The 23,712-nt window shown below is 50.7% G+C and overlaps 1 protein-coding gene across 1 annotated transcript in view; it reads left to right on the plus strand.

Annotated features, from left to right (window-relative positions):
• nwd1 (NACHT and WD repeat domain containing 1) overlaps positions 1 to 23,712 on the plus strand; it is a 195,135-nt gene that overhangs the window by 66,530 nt on the left and 104,893 nt on the right. Inside the window, exons 9-10 of the mRNA XM_086008577.1 lie at positions 9,962 to 10,079; positions 21,727 to 21,891. Of these exons, the coding sequence (XP_085864703.1) occupies positions 9,962 to 10,079; positions 21,727 to 21,891 (283 nt within the window). The remainder of the gene's footprint in view (positions 1 to 9,961; positions 10,080 to 21,726; positions 21,892 to 23,712) is intronic.

The raw sequence follows: 23,712 nt of genomic DNA on the forward strand, positions 1-23,712 counted from the left end.
TCAGCTGCCCTCAAAAGTTTGTCACCATCCTCCGCCTGCTTCACAACAACATGCAAGCCGTGATCCTGACCAACGGTTCCACCACAGACCCAATTCACGTACGAGCCGGGGTCCAGCAAGGCTGTGTCATTGCACCAACGCTCTTCTCGATCTTCCTTGCTGCAATGCTCCATCTCACCTTCAGTAAGCCCCCCACTGGAGTGCAGCTAATTTACAGAACAAACGGGAAACTGTTCAACCTCCGTTGCCTCCAGTCCAGATCCAAGGTCGTCCCATCCTCTGTCGTCGAATTACAGTATGCAGACGATGCTTGCGTCTGCGCTCACTCGGAGGTCGAACTCCAAACCATCGTCAACACCTTCACCGAAGCGTACAAGAGCATGGGCCTTGCACTAAACATCTGTAAGACAAAGGTCCTCTACCAACCTGCCCCCGCCACACAGTACTGCCCCCCGATTATCAAAATCCACGACAAGCCCTTGGACAACGTGGACCACTTTCCATACCTCGGGGGTCTACTGTCAACAAGGGCAGACGTCAACGACGAAGTCCAACACCGCCTTCAGTGTGCCAGTGCAGCCTTCAGTCGCCTGAGGAAGAGAGTGTTTGAAGACCAGAACCTCAAACCCGGCACTAAGCTCAGGGTCTACAGAGCAGCAGTGATACCCGCCCTGCTGTATGCCTCAGAGACATGGACCATGTAAAGCAGGCACCTCAAAGCACTGGAGAGGTACCACCAACCCTGCCTCCACAAGAACCTGCAAATCCATTGGCAGGATAGGCGCACCAACATCAGTGTTCTTGCTCAGGCCAACATCCCCAGCATCGAAGCTTTGACCAAGCTCAATCAGCTCCGATGGACGGGTCACATTGTCCGCATGCCCAATACGAGACTCGCAAAACAAACGCTCTACTCGGAGCTCCGACATGGCAAGAGAGCCCCAGGTGGGCAGAGGAAACGTTTCAAGGACACCATCAAAGCCTCCTTGAAAAAGTGTAACATCCCCAACGACACCTGGGAATCCCTGGCCCAAGACCGCACAAAGTGGAGGAGAAGCATCCGGGAAGGCACCGAACACCTCGAGTCTCTTCGCCGGGAGCAAGCGGAAGCCAAGTGCAGGCAGTGCAAGGAGCGCACGTCAACCCAAGCACCCCACCAACCTGCCCCTTCAACCACCATCTGCCGCAACTGTGACAGAGACGGTAGGTCCCGCATTGGATTCATCAGTCACCTGCGAACTCATTATTAACATGGAAGCAAGTCATCCTCGGTTCCGAGGGATTGCCTAAGAAGACTGAGGGAGTGCTCTACAGTCGGGGGGCAGTACTGAGGGAGTGCTCTAGTGTCGGGGGGCAGTTCTGAGGGAGTGCTCTACTGTCGGGGGGCAGTTCTGAGGGAGTGCTCTAGTGTCGGGGGGCAGTTCTGAGGGAGTGCTCTACTGTCGGGGGCAGTACTGAGGGAGTGCTCTACTGTCGGGGCAGTACTGAGGAAGTGCTCTACTGTCGGGGGGCAGTACTGAGGGAGTGCTCTACAGTCGGGGGGCAGTACTGAGGGAGTGCTCTTCTGTCAGGGGGCAGTACTGAGGGAGTGCTCTACAGTCGGGGGGCAGTACTGAGGGAGTGCTCTACAGTCGGGGGCAGTACTGAGGGAGTGCTCTATTGTCAGGGGGCAGTACTGAGGAAGTGCTCTACTGTCGGGGGGCAGTACTGAGGGAGTGCTCTACTGTCAGGGGGCAGTACTGAGGGAGTGCTCTACTGTCAGGGGGCAGTACTGAGGGAGTGCTCTACTGTCAGGGGGCAGTACAGAGGGAGTGCTCTACAGTCGGGGGGCAGTACTGAGGGAGTGCTCTACAGTCAGGGGGCAGTACAGAGGGAGTGCTCTACAGTCGGGGGGCAGTACTGAGGAAGTGCTCTACTGTCGGGGGGCAGTACTGAGGGAGTGCTCTACTGTCAGGGGGCAGTACTGAGGGAGTGCTCTACAGTCGGGGGGCAGTACTGAGGGAGTGCTCTACAGTCGGGGGGCAGTACTGAGGGAGTGCTCTATTGTCAGGGGGCAGTACTGAGGAAGTGCTCTATTGTCAGGGGGCAGTACTGAGGAAGTGCTCTACTGTCGGGGGGCAGTACTGAGGGAGTGCTCTACTGTCAGGGGGCAGTACTGAGGGAGTGCTCTACAGTCGGGGGGCAGTACTGAGGGAGTGCTCTACAGTCGGGGGGCAGTACTGAGGGAGTGCTCTATTGTCAGGGGGCAGTACTGAGGGAGTGCTCTACTGTCAGGGGGCAGTACTGAGAGAGTGCTCTACTGTCAGGGGGCAGTACTGAGGGAGTGCTCTACTGTCAGGGGGCAGTACTGAGGGAGTGCTCCACTGTCAGGGGGCAGTACTGAGGGAGTGCTCTACTGTCGGGGGGCAGTACTGAGGGAGTGCTCTACTGTCAGGGGGCAGTACTGAGGGAGTGCTCTACAGTCAGGGGGCAGTACTGAGGGAGTGCTCTACAGTTGGGGGCAGTACTGAGGAAGTGCTCTACTGTCAGGGGGCAGTACTGAGGGAGTGCTCTACTGTCAGGGGGCAGTACTGAGGAAGTGCTCTATTGTCAGGGGGCAGTACTGAGGGAGTGCTCTACTGTCGGGGGGCAGTACTGAGGGAGTGCTCTACTATCGGGGGGCAGTACTGAGGGAGTGCTCTACTGTCAGGGGCAGTACTGAGGGAGTGCTCTACTGTCAGGGGGCAGTACTGAGGAAGTGCTCTACTGTCAGGGGGCAGTACTGAGGGAGTGCTCTACTGTCAGGGGGCAGTACTGAGGGAGTGCTCTACTGTCAGGGGGCAGTACTGAGGGAGTGCTCTACTGTCGGGGGGCAGTACTGAGGGAGTGCTCTACTGTCAGGGGGCAGTACTGAGGGAGTGCTCTACAGTCAGGGGGCAGTACTGAGGGAGTGCTCTACAGTTGGGGGCAGTACTGAGGAAGTGCTCTACTGTCAGGGGGCAGTACTGAGGGAGTGCTCTACTGTCAGGGGGCAGTACTGAGGAAGTGCTCTATTGTCAGGGGGCAGTACTGAGGGAGTGCTCTACTGTCGGGGGGCAGTACTGAGGGAGTGCTCTACTATCGGGGGGCAGTACTGAGGGAGTGCTCTACTGTCAGGGGCAGTACTGAGGGAGTGCTCTACTGTCAGGGGGCAGTACTGAGGAAGTGCTCTACTGTCAGGGGGCAGTACTGAGGGAGTGCTCTACTGTCAGGGGGCAGTACTGAGGGAGTGCTCTACTGTCAGGGGGCAGTACTGAGGAAGTGCTCTACTATCGGGGGGCAGTACTGAGGGAGTGCTCTTCTGTTGGAGGGGCAGTACTGAGGGAGCGCTGCACTGTAGGAGATGCAGTACTGAGTGAGTGCTGCACTGTCGGAGGTGCAGTACTGAGGGAGCGCTGCACTGTCGGAGATGCAGTACTGAGTGAGTGCTGCACTGTCGGAGATGCCGTCTTGCAGCAAAGTCCTGACACAAAATCCCTGTCGGCCTGTTCGGGTGGATGTTAAAGATCCCATGACAATATTCAATGAAAAACAAGGAGAAGTCCTGGTTTGAAGAAAGTAATTCATTGCATGTGAAGTGATTTAAGAGATTTCCTGCTCACCTCCTTAGTTTCAGAGGCCTGGGATCTAGGGACTGCATTTAAGAAAGACAATGCTAGTGTGGTGCCAACTGTTGCTGCAGTCGGTAGTGGATGTGCCACACACAATGCAAGGGCCTGAGAGCAGGTGGGGAACAAAGGACTTCTATAGCACCTTTCACATCCTCAGGACGTCCCAAAGCACTGTACAGCCAATTATGTTTGCAGTATATTTACTCGTGTTGTGTAGCCATGTGTTAACAGGTCCACTCTCTGCATCTTTGAGGTCAGGCCCAAAGGCTTCAATTCACTGCAGTCTACCACAGGGCAACTGGTAATTCCAGGGAGCTGGGTAGTGAAACCCCAAGGGACAAGAGGCCTTTGAGCCGGTCAAAGTATCTCAGGAAAATGCTCAAACCGCAGCCACTGAGGCCTTGGTTGCCGATGTACAGCAGGCTACCTTGTCCTGTTTCCCAGAAGATTGGGCCGAGAGAGCCATTGTGCAGGGCTTGTCTGGACTCATTGGTGCTCAGGATGTGGACGACAATGGTAAGGCTGAAATGATTAGCCATCCCTAGGTCTGGCCCCCCTTGCAGGTCACTGGGCATGAGGAGGCTGCGCTGGAGCAGGCATGAATGATGCTCCTTCCTCTCAGGGTGCTTCCATATGCAGCAAATCCAAACTTCCTCCCCCTCAAATCAGGGGGAGAAAGTTGAGTTAATAATTTAGATCAAATCAATAGTTTGCTGTCCTCTTTAGATAGGTTAGGTGAATGCGCCCATGTGCGGCAGATGTCCTTCAATCTGGGTAAGTGCCCTGTCATGCTTTGGGTTTGGGGTATGTTTAAGCCATGCAGGGGTACTCTTAAATGAATCTAGAGACTGGAGGTAATATTTCATCACTCATTAAAGGTGCATAAGCGATATGAGATGATAATGAGCACACAATCCCATGGTCACATATCAGCCCTCTGTTACCTTGCCCATTGGGTGTAAGCTTGACTGAGTGTTCATAGGCTATTCCACTATAGAGGCATCAGAGCGGGTGTAAAGTCTGTGGGTTATATGGTGAATTAATACACAGACTACAAGAGTAACTTTAACAGGACTTTACTATTCGAAAGTCAGGGCGAATCTGCCCAATAAATCCTTACACAGCACTTATATACCGGTGTGGTCACTCCCGGTATTACAGTATACAGCAGCCAAGATAAAGTAGTGCAACACCTAAAATAGTTCTCTTAAAGGTGGACGGTTACATACAATAGTTCTCTTAAAGGTAGAACGGTTACATACACTACAATCTTCCCTTTTTAGCTTACAACATACTTATTCCCCATTAAACATAACGGCCTAGAAATTGGGTTTTGGCTTAGCCAGGGCTTTAGCGCCGGAAATTAGTGCCGGCGCTAAGTCCCCTGCGCGCGCCAAAAATTCAGTGGCGCCGCACCCAAACGGCTGCCGGCGCTACTGAAGGGTCTTAGCGCCTGGAAAAGGGCGCTAACTGCCGTTTCGCGCCGCAATTCCGGCGCTGCGGCACCCGATGCGGTGCGGCAGGCTGGGGAAGTGCAGGCCTCCTCCTTCCGTTAAGGAGGAGCTGCCTGCACCCGGCCGCGGCCCGCGCAAATCTGCTTAAAAATGAGCCCGGCACCTCGGACAAGTGCCGGGCTTGCATCTGTTCCGGGGGGGGGCGGGAGAGAAGTCCGGGGAGGGAGCTGCGGGCAGGCGGCCGGCGGGAAAGCGGCCGGCCGCCGCGGGGCCTTTAATGCACCGGCGCTAACTGCAGTAAGGCACCTCTGACAAAACGCTGGTTGCAGCTGCCACGGGCGAGGCGGCCGCAACTCAATTTCGGAGTTCGGGCGGGTTACCACGGCAACCGGGACGCTGCGCACACCGATGACGTCATCGGTGCCGGCGCAGCGCTACCGGAGCAACGCCGATTTAGGGCCCCAGGGAATTTCACTACTGGCCATAACTCCGGCGCAAGGCCCTCTAGCGCCTCAAATGAGGCGCTAAGGCTACTGAATTTTCAGCCGAACATATATCCAACTTCATGTAAAAACAGTTCACAGATGTAGTCTCTGCGGAAACAGTTCACAGATTCAGTCTCGGTGTAGTCGGTTCACGTTGCTGGAGTGACTCATCCAATAGTCCTTCACTGGACTTAACAGCTTGAACTTCCGTCACTTCTGAACCAGCATTGTTGACTTTTAAAAGTTTGAGTACCTTGGGAAGTTTTTCTACTTCCAAACTGATTTGGCTCCGTACGGAGAGACCACATGCGTGACCTGGTAGAGGTGATAATGGTTCAGATGGTCATCATCTTCTGCTTCGTCTTTTCCTTTTCTGCTTCTTGGAGACTCTCTGGGCTCCACTGTCAGCTGCCAGCTGCATGCACCGTTCCTCCTCCTCGTCCTCCTTTTTCCGTAGTAGTGCCACCATCTCCCGATGTTCCTTAGACTTTAGGTAATTCTTCATGGTTTCTGCACCTTGGGAGTTTTCATCACAAGCTGGGCAGAGCAGGTCATCGTAATATTCGGTGTCGTCCAACAGGTCATGGTAATATTCGGTGTCGTCCTGAGCTAGGCCAGCGAGAGGGTCTTCTATTTCCTCCATACCCAGCTGGACGTTAGCCAGCTTTTGTTCCAAATCCAGACATCTTTCCTGAAGAGACTTCTTCATGCGTTCAGTTTCATCCAGCTTTTTCTGGGCTTCCTGCAAGTCTTTTACTAATGACCTCATTCGTGATTTCAATACTTCAACTTCATTGGGAGATTGATTGATTGTATTATTCAATCCCTCTACTGGAGCAGCTGTTTCAGCATTCTGTTGTTCAACATTGACGTGAATCAGCGTACTTTTGGCATCCAAGGTTTGCTCTGCTGCCATCTTCTCAGTCTGTGTTGCAACCTCAGCTATTCCAATAACTTTTGGGAGCTCCAAACCCCTCTCCTTTGAAGATTTAGACTCATGTCCAAATTGTTCCCATTTCAGATTCTTGTCCCTCAGCATATAAAGGAGTTGGCTGACCGTTGACTCTTCTGACCTCATCCGTTTCCCAGTAGCTGCAGGGCTGTTTATAACCTTGCCCTGGGGCTCCTTTGCTGTTTCTACTTCGCCATCATCCGCAGCCTCCACCATTCGAATTTCCACAAATGAATCGTCCGGTGATGCTGCACCCAACTTCAGTAGGAGCTCGGAATTCATGGCGACCAACTCAGCCTTTTCTGCCTGCAATCTGCTAACAAGCGCCTTCAGTTGCTGAACATCTTGCTCCACCAGATTAGAGCACGCCCCTTCAGAACCCAAATCAGCTTTGATTCGTTTGGCCTCCTTGCGCAGACGGTTTGTGTGCTCCTGCTCCCTTTTCTCCCTCAGCTGTTTCTGTTGTCTTTCCAGATTCTCCCACTCTGTGTCAAAGAACGTTTTCATTGCTTTTATCTCTTGCTCGAGACGGCAACTCAATTGTTCTAATTGCTGTTGTAATTTGAAATGGAGTTGAGTTCGAGCCCAGTGTTCCTCAGACTTGTGCATGTCTGTAAACTGGACAGACTCAGAATTCTCTGCCAAACTATGTTGTTGTTGTTCAGTGGAATTCTGTTCTGAAACTTTGTTCTCCTTTGAAGCATTAGTATTTATGCACTCCTTCGTTTTTCCAACCTTAGTCAGCAAGTCCATTTTAGACTTGTCTTTCGCACCTGGGCTGGTCTTGTCGTCATCCGTTTCAGAGTCTGAGCTGATTGTCTTCACCGAGTTCTCACTCGTTATTGCTTTTAGGTAGTGCCATTCCATGTTTATTTCCCTGATCCACTCCCGTCCCAGAAGTGGTGGACCTCCCTCAGGTAGTACATATAAGTCCATTCCTTGGTGTTCTTTGCCCCTGTCTCTCACCTTGACTTGTATCTTTCCCATGGGGTATACTTTATGCCCCGTGTATGTCTGCAATACGATCTTGGTATCTCTCAAGGGTATATGTGAGAATAGCCGGTTGTAATCCCTTCGATTTATGACTGATAGGGCTGATCCTGTGTCCAATTCCATTTTCACTTGGACTCCGGCTACTTTTAGTGTGACCCAGATAGTTTGTAGGTCAGCTTCCTTACTCACATTGTAAATTCTCAGACTACCCAGTTCCTGGCCGTTCGGGTCTGAATCCGAATTCTGTTCATCTGAACTCTTCTCAGCCACCTTGTGTACCTTGCTGTACTTTTCCTGCGGTGACTTTTTTCTGTTGTTGGTCTTCTTTCCTGACCAGCATACTTTAGCTATGTGACCAAGCTTGCCACATTTTCTACATTCCTGGTTTTTAAACCAGCATTGGTTCTGGTCGTGTGTTGTCTTCCCACAACGATAACATTTCGTTGTACCCGAAGTCATTTGATCCACGCTGAGTACCGCTGCCTTCAGCTGCATTTCCGCAGTGCCTCTCGCGGCTGCTTCGTGTGATGCTGCAATAAGGACAGCCTTGTCAAGTGTAAGATCGTTCTCTTCGAGCAGTCGCTTTTGTGTTCCTTCCTTCGACAACCCGCACACGAACTTGTCTCTCAATGCCTCTGTCAGATTTTCCCCAAACTGGCAGTATTTCGCTAGTCTACGCAGTTCGACCAAGTATTCCGCGTTGCTTTCCTCTTTCCGTTGCGTTCTCGCATAAAATTTGAATCGTTCCGCCAACATCAGCGGTGTGGGGTTCAAATGATCCTTCAGGACAGCAACAATATCAGCGAAAGTCTGATCCGCCGGTTTAGCTGGTGATAGAAGATGCTTCAATAGCCCGTATGTCTTCGCCCCCAATGCGTTTAATAAGGTGAGAGCTTTATCATCATCTGCTATTTTATTGGCCTCACAATATATCTCGATGCGTTCTACGTACGTGGCCCAATCTTCCACCTTGGAATCGAAGTTGTTGATGTTACCATGCTTAGGCATCTTCACTATCTTTTTGAGAAACCACAACGAATTTGTTCGTTACTTTTTTTTTCCAAAAATGGCGGTTTCCCGCACTTGTCTTCTCCCCTGCCCACTTTCAAAATGGCGGTTTCCCGCTTCTGTCTTCTTCCCCGCCTACTGGCGGCTTCCCGCATTTCTTCCCCTGGCTGGAGGGGTAAGCTTTCCTTCGGGCGACGACCGCTGGCTTTCGGAGTTCGCAGCCTGCGCGCCGGCTTCAGTGCGTTCCTTGTTCCCTTTTCTCGGCCGGCAACCAGCGCTGGGGACAACCCGTTGGCGGCGAACAGTTCCAGCCGCTGGGCGGAATCTCGCTCGGTCTCCCTCACTCGGTCCCGTTCCCCCTTCACTCGGGCTCTGTCTCTCCCTCAGCGGCTTCCAATCGCACCTCCCAGCCCTCTCGCAGTCCGGTCCTTTCCTCCCCCGGCTGCGGCTGAGTTCTCCGCGGTTTTATTTATTTTTATATCTTCCCGCGCCTTACGATCCCGGTCGCAGCGCCTCGTGGCCTCGGTAGCTGCCCGGCCTTTTTCGCCGGTCGCGGTCTAGCTGTCTCACGACGCTGTTGCGTCTCCCAGCCCGCTTGTAGCCCGGTCTCTCACACCGGCTGCGTTCCCGCTTGTAGCCCGGTCTCTCACACTGGCTGCGTTCCCGCTTGTACCGCGGCTTCCGTGCCCTACGCTGCCCCAGTCTCAGCGCCTCTGGGCCCGACTTCTGTCCGGCTCCTTTCCCCCGACCGTGGTCGAGTTCACCGCCCTTATCCTCCGTTTCTTTTTATTTTCCCTCTACTCACAGTCAACGTGGCCGACTTGCTTCTCTTGGCTGATCGGCTCACTCACCGCCGTGGCAGAAGGGACAATAACAGCCTGTTGCTGATGGAAGGCTTCGTGTCTGAATCCTTCCTTCTTCCTTGCTCTGCAGACTCGAGTCTTCTCTCAGCAGAACGACGAGGGCGGGTGCCTCTTCTCGACGCTCGTTAACTGCTTTGGGTGTGTTGCTGCCGCAGGGTAAGATCGAACCCGTCGCCACTGTAAAGTCTGTGGGTTATATGGTGAATTAATACACAGACTACAAGAGTAACTTTAACAGGACTTTACTATTCGAAGGTCAGGGCGAATCTGCCCAATAAATCCTTACACAGCACTTATATACCGGTGTGGTCACTCCCAGTATTACAGTATACAGCAGCCAAGATAAAGTAGTGCAACACCTAAAATAGTTCTCTTAAAGGTGGACGGTTACATACAATAGTTCTCTTAAAGGTAGAACGGTTACATACACTATAGCGGGGCCCTCTCCCAAACCTCCTTACATACACCCTTCCCAGCAATAGTCATTGGACAGTGATCAGGAGCGGGAATCCCAGGCGGACACAGAAACCAGTCGTGGTGTGGTGTAAAGAAATGAACTGAACATTTTCTGACCTAGGTCACTGCACAGCCACTGAACTTTGGGGATGATGTTGTGAACTTGCGAAAGCTGAGTGAACTGCCGCACCATTTGCTGAATGCGGGCCGCATCGATGAGCTGAAACAGGAGGTTCTTGGTAAGGATGAGATTACACAGGCCACATTTTAAACATTGCGTACGAGGAGCCGATTCCACTGGTTATCTGCAATCCTCAGAAGCTTTCAGAATGATGGATTGTAAAACACAATTAAAGCACAATGTCCATTGTTTCAGGGCGCATTGCACGAGCTCGAATCACCTGCAGGAGATCTTCGTGGCGTTGAGCAGAGGTGTCAGCATGTTCCTGCTGAGGCTTCCAATTGTGAGCCATTTACCTGAGGTGACGACTCACACCACACATGGCCATAAATGACTGCCACGTGGGCCAGAGGGACAGTCAATTATCATAAAATACAGGGTCAGCTGTGGCTCATGGGTAGCACACTCGCCTCTGAGTCAGAAGGTTGTGGGTTCAAATCCCACTCCAGAGACTTGAGCACAAAAAGCTAGGCTGACACTCCAGTGAAGTGCTGAGGGAGTGCAGCATTGTCGGAGGTGCATACATATATATAGATACAAAAGCAAAATACTGCGGATGCTGGAAATCTGAAATAAAAACAGGAAATGCTGGAGATACTCAGCAGGTCAGGCAGCATCTGTGGAGAGAGAAACAAAGTTAACGTTTCAGGTCAGTGACCTTCATCAGAATTATAAGTTCTGACAAAATGTCATTGACCTGAACTGTTAACTCTGTTTCTCTCTCCATAGATGCTGCCTGACCTGCTGAGTAATTCCAGCATAGATAGATAGATAGAAAAGGCTCAGTGAGGCACACAAATTGAGAAAGAATGGCTTGTTTGGGTTGGGAGATATTCTCAAGCAGATGGACAGAGAGCACAAACCTCCTGGAGTTCAAGTGACCATTCTTTTCAGGTGACAAGGAAAGAAAGTATCTTGTTGTTTATCTCGGCCCTTCTGTGTCCATCTCAGTGCTACTGCTGTATTTGAGAGGAGTGGTCGTAACTAACTCCAAGAAATCTTTGTGTTTCTTTCTTTGATTCTGGCCTTGTAATTTGTTAAATTGTCTTTGCCCAGTAAATGTCTTAGCTCTCCCAATCTTGATACCGTGAGCTCGATTTTAGCAGGCCCGAGGAGGCGGGTTTGGAGGGTCAAAATCGCAAAAAATGGCGGGTGGGTCCGATCCCGCCTCTGAGCAATTTTCCCACATTTGTGGTTTCAGACCCCATTTCCATCCCATCTCCAAGAGGCGGGATAGGCCCTTAAGGCCCTTAACAATCAGTTAATTGCCTCCATAATCCCATTTTGAGAGGCCTTTCTGATTTTAACACATTTCCCCCATCCTGCTCGTCTCCTCTGGAACACGCCAGTTAATCTTGGCGGCCTCACAAGTGGATTGTTTACTAACAGCTGCAGCTCCACCATTAAAAAGGAGTTTTCACCGATGATCATTTGCAGGTGGCAGAACTTTATTGTCTCAGGTCTGGGGGAACATTTAGCAGGCCTACACATTGTTGTGGAAGTTTGGAGCCTGACACCCATCTCCAGTGTGACCTCCTGGGAAACCCCTCTCCCCACCTTGACTGAGCGCTTCCTCAACTGAGGTATTTACCAGAAGCATGGGAACCATTTATTTCCTTTCCTCCTGGACATCAGATTCAGACGAAGACCAGCCACGGCAGCAGCAGAACCATGAACAACAGCACCACCAACAGCAGCAGCAACAATAGGAGAGGGCCAAGCTGCTGCTCACCCACCTGAAGCTGCACAGGCCAGAAGGCACCAGCATGCGACCACATTGCTGCCTGGGATGCAAAGGAACATAAGAACATAAGAACATAAGAAGTAGGAGCAGGAGTAGGCCATACGGCCCCTCGGGCCTGCTCCGCCATTCAATAGGATCATGGCTGATCTGAACCTAGACTCACGTCCACTTCCCTGCCCGCTCCCCATAACCCTTAATTCCCTTATCAGCTAGGAAACTGTCTATCTCCGTTTTAAATTTATTTAATGTTGCAGCTTCCACAGCTCTCTGAGGTAGCAAATTCCATAGATTTACTACCCTCTGAGTGAAGAAGTTTCTCCTCATCTCAGTTTTGAAACAGCAGCCCCTTATTCTAAGATTATGCCCCCTAGTTCTAATCTCACCCATCAGTGGAAACATCCTCCCCGAATCCACCCGATCAAGCCCCCTCACAATCTTTTATGTTTCGATAAGATCGCCTCTCATTCTTCTGAATTCCAATGAGTAGAGGCCCAACCTACTCAATCTTTCCTCATAAGTCAACCCCCTCATCTCCGGAATCTACCGAGTGAACCTTCTCTGAACTGCCTCGAGAGCAAGTATATCTTTTCTTAAATATGGAAACCAAAACTACGCAGTATTCCAGGTGTGGCCTCACCAGTACCCTGTATAACTGAAGCAAGACTTCCCTGCTTTTATACTCCATCCCCCTTGCAATAAAAGCTAAGATTCCATTGACCTTCCTGATCACCTGCTGTACCTGCATACTAACCTTCTGTGTTTCATGCACCAGGGCCCCCAGATCCCTTTGTACTGTAGCACTTTGCAGTTTCTTTCCATTTAGATAATAACTTGCTCTTTGATTTTTTCTGCCAAAGTGCATAACCTCACACTTTTCAACATTATATTCCATCTGCCAAATTTCTGCCCACTCACTTAGCCTGTCTATGTCCTTTTGCAGGTTATTTATGTCCTCCTCACTCACTGCTTTCCCTCCCATCTTTGTATCGTCGGCAAACTTGGATACGTTGCACTCGGTCCCTTCCTCCAAATCATTAATATAGATTGTAAAGAGTTGGGGTCCCAGCACTGACCCCTGCGGAACACCACTAGTTACTGATTGCCAACCCGAGAACGAACCATTTATCCCAACTCTCTGTTTTCTGTTAGATAGCCAATCTTCCACCCATGCCAGTATATTACTCCCAATCCCGTGATTTTTTATCTTGTGCAGTAATCTTTTGTGTGGCACCTTGTCAAATGCCTTTTGGAAGTCCAAATACACCACATCCACTGGTTCCCCTTTATCCACCCTGTTTGTTACATCCTCAAAGAATTCGAGCAAATTTGTCAAACATGACTTCCCTTTCATAAAACCATGCTGACTCTGTCCGATTAAATTATGCTTATCCAAATGTCCTGTTACTGCTTCCTTAATAATGGACTCCAACATTTTACCAACCACAGATGTTTGTCAGGAATGACCCAGGTTCTGCCTCGCCTCGCCACCAGAGGGCACCATGAACTCTTAATTGTTTCCTTCTTTCTTCCTAATCGTACTCACCTGTGCATGGTTATATGCCTGCTATTTAAGTGGTGCTTAGTTTTATGTCCGGTGCTCAGTCTTGAGTTTCACACTGCCTTGTGATCCTCTTGCCGGCCTGCTAGGCTGTATCTGTGCTGTTGTTATTTTGTTTGTTTCTGGTAAAGTCTACCTTTGTTTATGCAACCTAACCTCTGCCTCAGTTTGCCTTCCTGCAGTTGGGTTCACCCAGTGCCACTTGTCACAGCAAGGCTGAGCCAAACATGGACCCAGTAGAGAGGGACCAATGGCCATGACGAGTCTTTGAACATCTACAGCTGATCTTGGATGAACTGCAGTGCTTCGCCACGTTGTTCTCCCGAAGCCAGAAACAGCTGGAGGCCCTCATCATTGCTTTCCATCAGAGCCAGAGTCAGGCGACCCAAGCTACTCCAGCACCGTTACCCGCCCCTTCGGTTTTGCTTCCCCCTCTGAAAGAACCCCGATTACCTGCATCTGAGCGCTATGACGGTAACCCGGGAGGATGTCGAGGCTTTCTAACCCAGTGTTCCCTGGCTTTCGAGCTGCAAGGTTCATTGTTTCCCACTGACCGTTCCCGAGTAGCCTACATCGTTTCGCTACTCACCGGCAAAGCACTTACCTGGGCTACGGCCGTCTGGGAACAGCAAACTCCGGCATGTTCAAACTACCAACTTTTCACTGAGGAAATGAGAAAGGTCTTTGATCATCCTGTCAGTGGGAGAGAGGCATCTAACAAACTGCTTCGGCTTCGCCAGGGGACTCGTAGCGTTGCGGACTTCGCCATTGAGTTACGCACTCTCACGGCGGAGAGCCAATGGAATTCGGAGGCGCTCATCGCCACTTTTCGCCACGGTCTCACAGATGAAATCAAGGACGAACTGGCTTCCAGAGATTCGGTGAGTGATTTGGAGTCTCTCTTTGATATGTCCATTCGAGTGGATAATCGTCTCCGTGAGAGGCGAAGAGAACGCCGCTCCCTTTTCACCCCACTTCCGGAAACAAGAGCCTTCCCTGCTTCGAAGCCATCCGAGAGCCTCTGAGCCATCCCGAGTCCATCTTTGACTGCTCCAGAGGAGCCCATGCAGTTGGGAGTAGCTCGTCTCTCGCAGCCTGAACGTGATCGCTGAATGAGAGAGGGATCTTGCCTCTATTGTGGGGAACCGGGCCACTTTCGCTCTTCTTGTCCAGAGTTGGTGGGAAAAGCCAGGGCTCGTCCAGGACAGAGGGCCCTGAGATGAGCGTAACCATCCCTCCCGGCCCCACTGTTTCTAGGGTCCTGCTGGCATCTTCCCTTTTCTGGGGCAATCAACAACATGATCTTAAGGCCCTGGTGGATTCTGGGGCCGATGGTAACTTCATGGATCTGGGTTTAGCTAAACAGCTCAAGATTCCCCTGATCCATCCAGATCACCCCCTCACTGTTATCGCCCTGGATGGAAGACCCCTGGGCTCTGGAACTATTCACCATCTTACTGCCCCCCTGTGTTTGGGCGTGGAAGGACAACATTTTGAGACCATCCAATTCTCCCTTATCCACTCTCTCGAGTTTCCATTAGTTCTGGGTTACCCTTGGTTGGCCTGCCATAATCCACGCATGGATTGGGCCGCCGGCCGGCTTAAGGAATGGGGCTCCGCCTGCCACACCACCTGTCTTCGCTCCAAGCCTCCTTCCCAGCCCCAGGAGCCCCCATCTCACTCTGAATTGTCCCGAGTGCCTCCCGAGTATGAGGATTTAAGAGAGGTTTTTAGTAAGGTTCGAGCCACATCACTTCCCCCTCATAGGCCATATGACTGTGCCATTGACCTCCTGCCTGGGGTATGCCCACCTAGGGGTAGGATCTTCTCTCTTTCTGCTCCAGAGACCGCCGCCATGGAGGATTACATCCGTGACGCCCTCGCCGCTGGCTTCATCCGTCCGTCCACCTCTCCTGCTGGTGCCGGTTTTTTCTTCATGAGTAAGAAAGATGGAGGTCTCCGCCCCTGCATCGACTACCGTGGCCTTAACAAGATTACTATAAAGAACCGTTATCCTCTTCCGCTCATGTCGACGGCCTTCGAGCTACTACAGGGAGCCACAGTCTTCACAAAATTGGATCTCCGCAACGCCTACAACCTCATCCGTGTCCGCGAAGGGGACGAGTGGAAGACGGCATTCAACACACCTACTGGGCACTATGAGAACCTGGTCATGCCCTTTGGATTGACCAACGCCCCTGCTGTGTTCCAGGCGCTCATCAATGACGTCCTCCGAGACATGCTGAATCGCTTTGTCTTTGTCTACCTGGATGACATTCTCATTTTCTCCAAAACTCTTCACGATCATGTCCAGCATGTAAGGCAAGTCCTGCAACGTCTGCTTAACAACCTCTTGTTTGTCAAGGCTGAGAAGTGTGAGTTTCACGTTTCCACGGTTTCATTCCTGGGCTTCATCATCTCCAGCGGCAACATCCAAATGGACCCTGGCAAGACCCAAGCTGTCCGAGATTGGCCTCCACCCACCTCTCTCAAACAGGTGCAACGTTTCTTGGGGTTTGCTCATTTCTATCGGAGATTCATCAGGAACTTCGGCACCATTGCTGCCCCTCTCAACGTCCTCACCAAAACCGCTTCCACCCGGTTCAGTTGGTCCGCTGAGGCTGCGCAGGCTTTCGAGGATCTCAAGCGGCGCTTCACGTCTGCTCCTGTCCTCGTGATTCTGGATCCCTCACTCCCCTTCATTGTCGAGGTGGATGCCTCTGAGGAGTGGGTGCCGTTTTGTCCCAGCGGTCTAACGACAACAAACTGCACCCTTGCACCTTCTTTTCTCGCCGACTCACTCCTGCAGAACGAAACTATGATATTGGAAACAGGGAACTACTAGCAGTTAAGTTGGCACTGGAGGAGTGGAGACATTGGTTGGAGGGGTCTAAACACCCGTTCATTGTCTGGACAGACCATAAGAATCTGGCCTATATCCAGGAGGCCAAACGGCTTAACTACGTCAAGCTCGCTGGGCACTGTTTTTCAATCGTTTTGACTTTGTCCTGTCATATCGTCCAGGATCCAAGAATCTCAAGCCTGATGCTCTCTCCAGGCAATTTGATCCACCTGAGCGGGAGAGACAACCAGAATCTATTCTTCCAACTTCTCGAATTGTAGCACCGGTTCGCTGGGGGATCGAGATGCTGGTCAGAAAGGCGCAACAGAGGGAGGCAGACACTGGCAACACGGCACGCTCACAAGTTCTGCAGTGAGGGCATTCATCTCAACTCACCAGTCATCCAGGCACATCCAGGGTGCTGGAGTTTCTTCGCAGAAGGTTCTGGTGGCCCACCATGGAGAGGGACGTAAAGGCGTTCGTGGCAGCTTGTGCTACTTGTGCACAAAACAAGAACCCTCGATCCCGCCCCTAGGGTTTGCTGCATCCTCTCCCCATTCCCACGCGCCCCTGGTCACACCTCTCTGTGGATTTCATCACAGGCCTTCCGCCATCTCAAGGCAACACTGTCATTCTGGTCATCGTGGATCGCTTCTCCAAAGCCTGTCGCTTTCTGCCCTTGCCCAAGCTTCCCTCAGCCCAAGAGACAGCCGAGCTCATGGTCCAGCATGTTTTCAGGTTGTTCGGTTTGCCTCTTGACATCATCTCTGACCATGGTCCACAATTCGCCTCCTGGTTTTGGAGAGCTTTCTATAAGCTCATTGGAGCTACTGTCAGCCTTTCCTCAGGTTTCCACCCTCAGTCTAATGGTCAAACGGAACGGATCAATCAAAACCTGGAGACGACCCTGAGGTGTCTCGTGTCCACTAACCCTGTGACCTGGAGCCGTCACATCATCTGGGCTGGGTACGCGCACAACACCTTGTGCTGCTCCTCCACAGGAATATCGCCATTCGAGTGCCAGTTCGGGTTTCAGCCTCCACTGTTCCAGGAGCAGGAGCTCGAGGTGGGGGTTCCCTCCGCGGAGAAGTTTGTCCAGCGCTGTCGACGGACCTGGAGGAGAGCGCGGCTGGCTTTACAACGAGCTGCTCGGCAATGACGGATCCAGGCCAACAAGCAGCGCAGACCGTCTCCTTCATTCCATCCTGGTCAGAGGGTCTGGCTTTCTACTCAGGATCTCCCGCTGTGGGTGGAGTCCCGCAAGCTGGCGCCCCGTTTCATCGGTCCCTTCACGGTGTTGAGGAAGGTCAACCCGGTGTCCTACCGTCTCCAGCTGCCTCGCTCCATGCGGATTCATCCCACCTCCCATGTCTCCCGGCTCCGGCCAGTGGCCATCAGTTCCCTGGCACCTGCCACGAGGCCTCCCCCTGCTCCCCGCATCATCGACGGCCAGCCTACCTACACGGTCCGTCGCCTGATGGACTCTCGCCGGGTTCGCGGGGGCCTCCAGTTCCTGGTGGACTGGGAGGGATATGGTCCGGAGGAACGCTCCTGGGTCCCGGACCGGAACATCCTGGATCGCGACTTGGCGCAGGACTTTCTTCGTCGTCATCATGGACCTTCTGGGGGCACGTCGGGGGCCATTCCTAGTGGGGGGGGGGTCCTGTCAGGAATGACCCAGGTTCTGCCTCGCCTCGCCACCAGAGGGCACCATGAACTCTTAATTGTTTCCTTCTTTCTTCCGAATCGTACTCACCTGTGCATGTTTATATGCCTGCTATTTAAGTGGTGCTTAGTTTTATGTACGGTGCTCAGTCTTGAGTTTCACACTGCCTTGTGATCCTCTTGCCGGCCTACTAGCCTGTATCTGTGCTGTTGTTATTTTGTTTGTTTCTAGTAAAGTCTACCTTTGTTTATGCAACCTAACCTCTGCCTCAGTTTGCCTTCCTGCAGTTGGGTTCACCCAGTGCCACTCATCACAATGTTAGGCTAACTGGTCTATAGTTTCCAGCATTTTGTCTACCTCCCTTTTTAAATAAGGGCATTACATTAGCAGTTTTCCAATTTGCTGGGACCTTTCCTGAATCCAGGGAGTTTTGGAAAATTACCACCAATGCATCTGCAATCCCTACCGCTACTTCTCTCAAGACCCTAGGATGTAAGCCATCAGGTCCAGGGGATTTATCCGCCTTAAGTCCCATTATCTTACCGAGTACCATCCCCTTAGTGATTTTAATCGTGTTTAGCTCCTCCCCCCCATAGCCCCCTGTTTGTCCAGTGTTGGGATATTTTTAGTGTCCTATACTGTAAAGACTGATACAAAATATTTGTTCAGCGTATTTGCCATCTCCATGTTCCCCACTACTAATTTCCCGGTCTTGTCCTCTAAGGGACCAACATTCACTTTAGCCACCCTTTTTCTTTTTATATAACTGTAGATACTCTTGCTATCTGTTTTTATATTTTTTGCTAGTTTACTTTCATAATCTATCTTCCCTTTCTTAATTAATCTTTTAGTTATTCTTTGTTGGCTTTTAAATGCTTCCCAATCTTCTATCCTCCCACTAGATTTGGCTACTTTATATGCCCTTGTTTTCAGTCAGATACTATCCTTTATTACTTTACTTAGCCACGGATGGCTGTCTTTTCTTTTACGCCCCTTTTTTCTCAGTGGAATATATTTTCTTGAAAGTTGTGAAATATCTCCTTGAATGTACACCACTGCTCCTATACCGTCTTACACCTTAATCTATTTTCCCAGTCCACTTTAGTAAATTCTGCTCTCATACCTTCATAGTCTCCTTTATTTAAGCTTAGTATGCTGGTTTGAGATCCAACTCTCTCACCCTCCAACTGAATTTGGAATTCAACCATGTTATGGTCACTCATACCAAGGGATGCACTCATGTTGGCCAGATTTGCTTCGCCTGCACAATCAAACACTTTTGCCTCGCACCTTCTTACCAGAGCATTGACAATGGACAAGAACCTGCAGATTCCTATCACTCTGACCACCATACTGACAATTGTAAGTCGCCCTAAGCCCTTGATGTGGAAGTCCCATTTGCGAAATGACACAGGCCACAACTTCAACAGTTTGCCATGAAATCTGTTTATCATAACAATTCAAGGATGGCTTGTCAAAAATCAATACAACATAACACCCAAGTGACTACCCTTGTGACTACTTGTGCTTTATCTTCCTCTTACGCGTGCTCCTACGTGGTGCTTCCCCTGTGGCTTCAACAGATATGGAGGCCCCTTGCTCACTTTCTTGCTGCTCCTGTCTCGACACCTTTGGCGGCCGTCTTCTGGGGTTGCGAACCTGTGAGGGCTCGGCAACAGTCTGCTGCTCCTGCTCTGACTGAGGGCTTTGCAGTGGCATGGTTGTCTGACCACTTGGAGAAGAGTCCCCACTTCCTTGTTGTCTGCCACCAACAACCCTCTCATGGGTCAGCCCCACTTCAGAGCTAGCAAGTGGCTTGACAGCACCTTGCTGCACTTCAGGGGGGCCATGAGGACCTGTTTCTGCACTGGAAGTCCTACTCCAGAGGACTTCCATAAAGGCCTGGTTTCTATGCTCAATAGCTGACCATCGCTCCTCAAGAGATGTCAGTCTATTCTGAACAATGACCATGTTTTCAATACCCTGGTGACTAATCTCCTCCATGGCCATAGCCATCCTCTCCTCTACCGTAGCATTCCTCTCCTCTACGGTAGCCAGCCTTAACATGGAGGTTGCCATCCTTTCCATGGTGATGCGTTCATGCGCCAATGCCTCCACAAAGGCTCTGCTCATTTTCGCAATGGACTCCTCCATTTGCTCCACACTCGCAGCGACCCTGGAGACAAAACCTGCCAGACACTCCTGCACCTGTTCCTGGAGTTCCAGCACCGCTCTCCTTCTGGATGGACCCGGAGGCACAGGGTCAACATGCAGCTGAGCCGAGCTGGCAGAGTCCTGCGCCCTCTGACGAGGACTCTCCACTGCTGTCCCTGTCTCCACCATCTGCTGCTGCTCACTTGTGAGCTGTGATACACCAGGTGACAACACTACTCTACCTCGCAAAGGTCCCACCGAGGTGTGAGTGCCTGCACTGGTGCTGGGTGCGCTGAATTCTGCTGACGCTGCACCCTCAGAGGTTGCAGCTTCCTCTGAGGAGTCTGGAGGCTCAGGCTGTCCCTCCTGGACAGTGGGGACGGGGGCTCTCGATGGTCCTGTGGGGGGTAAAGGAAAGAGTTAGAGATGTGAGGTAAAGGTTGCATGCATATTGAATTGTGCAGATGATCATAAGTCAATCTGTTAGAGCATCAAAATCATTGTCAGTCACTCATGCAATGTCAATGAGAGAGATGCTAAACTATTCTGTCACCAGCTTGCTGTGATGCGCCCGTCTGTCCGTCCCCCACTTGCGAATCGTCCTCCACTCCGGCGATCTCCAGGGCCGCTTCCTCCGAAGTGGTGAGGTGGGCTACTAAGGGTGGCCCTCCTCCTGTCCTCGCTCTTTCCCTTTTATTGTGGGCTCTCTTTTCCTGCAATAAGGGACGCAAGTGGAGCTTGAGTGAAAATGAAGGAGTTAGTGTAGAGAATCCATAGCATAGATGCTTAGAAGGAGACTGTGTATTGTAAGTTGTTGTCATTGCATCACAGTGATAGGGAGTGTGAGGGCTGCATGGTTGAATAGTTAAGTGAATGTGACCATAGAGAGAGGAATAGGGTAAGGGTGCAGTGATGTAAGAGTCAAGTGGGATGTGGAGGAAGAGGTTGGCAAAGCAGAGTGCTGGTGATGAGAGGTGGTGGGGATCAGATTGAGGCTGATGGGAATGTCATACTCACTTTTCCTGTGTGGAGAAGGTCAGGAAACCTCTTCCTGCACTGCAGCCAGGTTCTGCTGCACATCGAAATTGCATTTACCTCTTGGGCCACTTGCAGCCACACAGCTTTAGTCTGCTGGGGAGGCTTTTTCCTCCCCGAGGAAGGGAAGAGCAGCTCCTTATTTGCTCTTGCTCCCTCCACCAGAGCTTGGAGGGAGGCCTCATCGAATCTTGGAGCACACTGTGGTCTACTGGTGGACATAATTGGTGAAGAAAGTACTCAGAACAATGGGCATACAGTTTAAAGGCTGAAAAAGAAGCAAGGCTGCTTGCAGGCCTTAAATCCAGCAGTATTAATGACGTTATTGGAGGCGACTTTCTGTATGAAAAGGCTCATTGGACCAGGGGTTTCCACACGCTGGAAATCAAGTGCCCAATTAGGGCAAAATCGCACTTTTGTCCCACTTCACATCGGAGTCGGGATCCTGACACGACGACCACCTGACATGCCCCCAGCTTGCCCCAATGGCAAAATTCAGCCCAAAGTATCACTCCACAGCCTCTTCATGAAGCACCATCTTAATTTGGACCCTCTCAAACACCTCTCTCTACAGGGTGACATTTTCCCATTGCAATGTCTGAATTGACAGCAATGCCACACACTCTTCTAAAGGCCATACTTAGGTTTAGCAGCAATATGCACCTTCAGCACTGTGCTAACATCTCACGTTATTTTGAATTCTCAGGGAATATGGAATGGATAGTTTGTAAAATACAAGCCGCAGGAATGAAGTGCTTGCTAGAGGATTTTTATGCGTGCACTAAGCAAGTCGATTGTCCTGAGGTGCAGCTTGTTCAAGACGCACTGTTACTCATCTGGCCTACAGTAGACTTCATGGAGAATGGCGTAGGTAAGAACAATCACAGTAATAGAGTGGATAATCACTCTCATACAGACTGGAGTGGGTTATTACTCCCTTAGAGAATGCATCCTTCTGTGCTGTAAATTTCTATGATTCTATGAATGGAGTGAGTTGACACACCCTTAGAGAATGGTGTGGGTGAACATTCCCCTGGAGAATGGATTGGGTAAACATGCCCTTAGAGAATGGTGTGGGTGAACATTCCCCTAGAGAATGGAATGGGTAAACACGCCCTTAGAGAATGGTGTGGGTGAACATTCCCCTGGAGAATGGATTGGGTAAACACGCCCTTAGAGAATGGTGTGGGTGAACATGCCCCTAGAGAATGGAATGGGTAAACACGCCCTTAGAGAATGGTGTGGGTGAACATTCCCCTGGAGAATGGATTGGGTAAACACGCCCTTAGAGAATGGTGTGGGTGAACATGCCCCTAGAGAATGGAATGGGTTAACACGCCCTTAGAGAATGGTGTGGGTGAACACGCCCCTAGAGAATAGAATGTGTTAACATGCCCTTAGAGAATGGTGTGGGTGAACATGCCCCTAGAGAATAGAACGGGTTAACATGCGCTTAGAGAATGGTGTGGGTGAAAACGCCCCTAGAGAATGGAATGGGTTAACAGGCCCTTAGAGAATGGTGTGGGTGAACATGCCCCTAGAGAATAGAATGGGTTAACAAGTCCTTAGAAAACGGTGTGGGTTGACACGCCCCTAGAGAATGCAATGAGTTAACACTACTTTCAAGCATAGAGTAGAATATCACTCCCTTATAGAATGCTGTGGGTTAATACTTCCTTAGAGAATGGAAGTGCGTTAATACTCCCATGGAGAATGGAATGGGTTAATACTCCCATGGAAAATGGAATGGGTTAATACTCCCATGGAGAATGGAATGGGTTAATACTCCCATGGAGAATGGAAGTGCGTTAATAATCCCATGGAGAATGGAATGGGTTAATACTCCCATGCAGAATGGAATGGGTTAATACTCCTATTGAGAATGGAATGGGTTAATACTCCCATGGAGAATGGAATGGGTTAACACTCCCATGAAGACTGGAATGGGTTAATACTCCCATGGAGAATGGAATGGGTTAATACTCCCATGGAGAATGGAATGGGTTAACACTCCCATGCAGAATGGAATGGGTTAAAACTCCCATGGAGAATGGAATGGGTTAATACTCCCATGGAGAATGGAAAGGGTTAATATGCCCATGGAGAATGGAAAGGGTTAATACTCCCATGGAGAATGGAATGGGTTAATACTCCCATGGAGAATGGAATGGGTTAATACTCCCATGGAGAATGGGAAGGGCTAATACTCCCATGGAGAATGGAATGGGTTAATACTCCCATGGAGAATGGAATGGTTAATACTCCCATGGAGAATGGGATGGGTTAATACTCCCATGGAGAATGGAATGGGTTAATACTCCCATGGAGAATGGAATGGGTTAATACTCCCATGGAGAATGGAATGGGTTAATACTCCCATGGAGAATGGAAAGGGTTAATACTCCCATGGAGAATGGAAAGGGTTAATACTCCCATGGAGAATGGAAAGGGTTAATACTCCCATGGAGAATGGAATGGGTTAATACTCCCATGGAGAATGGAATGGGTTAATACTCCCATGGAGAATGGGATGGGTTAATACACCCATGGAGAATGGAATGGGTTAATACTCCCATGGAGAATGGAAAGGGTTAATACTCCCATGGAGAATGGAATGGGTTAACACTCCCATGGAGAATGGGATGGGTTAATACTCCCACGGAGAATGGAATGGGTTAATTCTCCCACGGAG

Source organism: Somniosus microcephalus, chromosome 16, assembly GCF_052327205.1.
Source record: "Somniosus microcephalus isolate GS21.2 chromosome 16, FLI_Smic_1.0, whole genome shotgun sequence".
In the NCBI taxonomy this organism is placed as follows: Eukaryota; Metazoa; Chordata; class Chondrichthyes; order Squaliformes; family Somniosidae; genus Somniosus; species Somniosus microcephalus.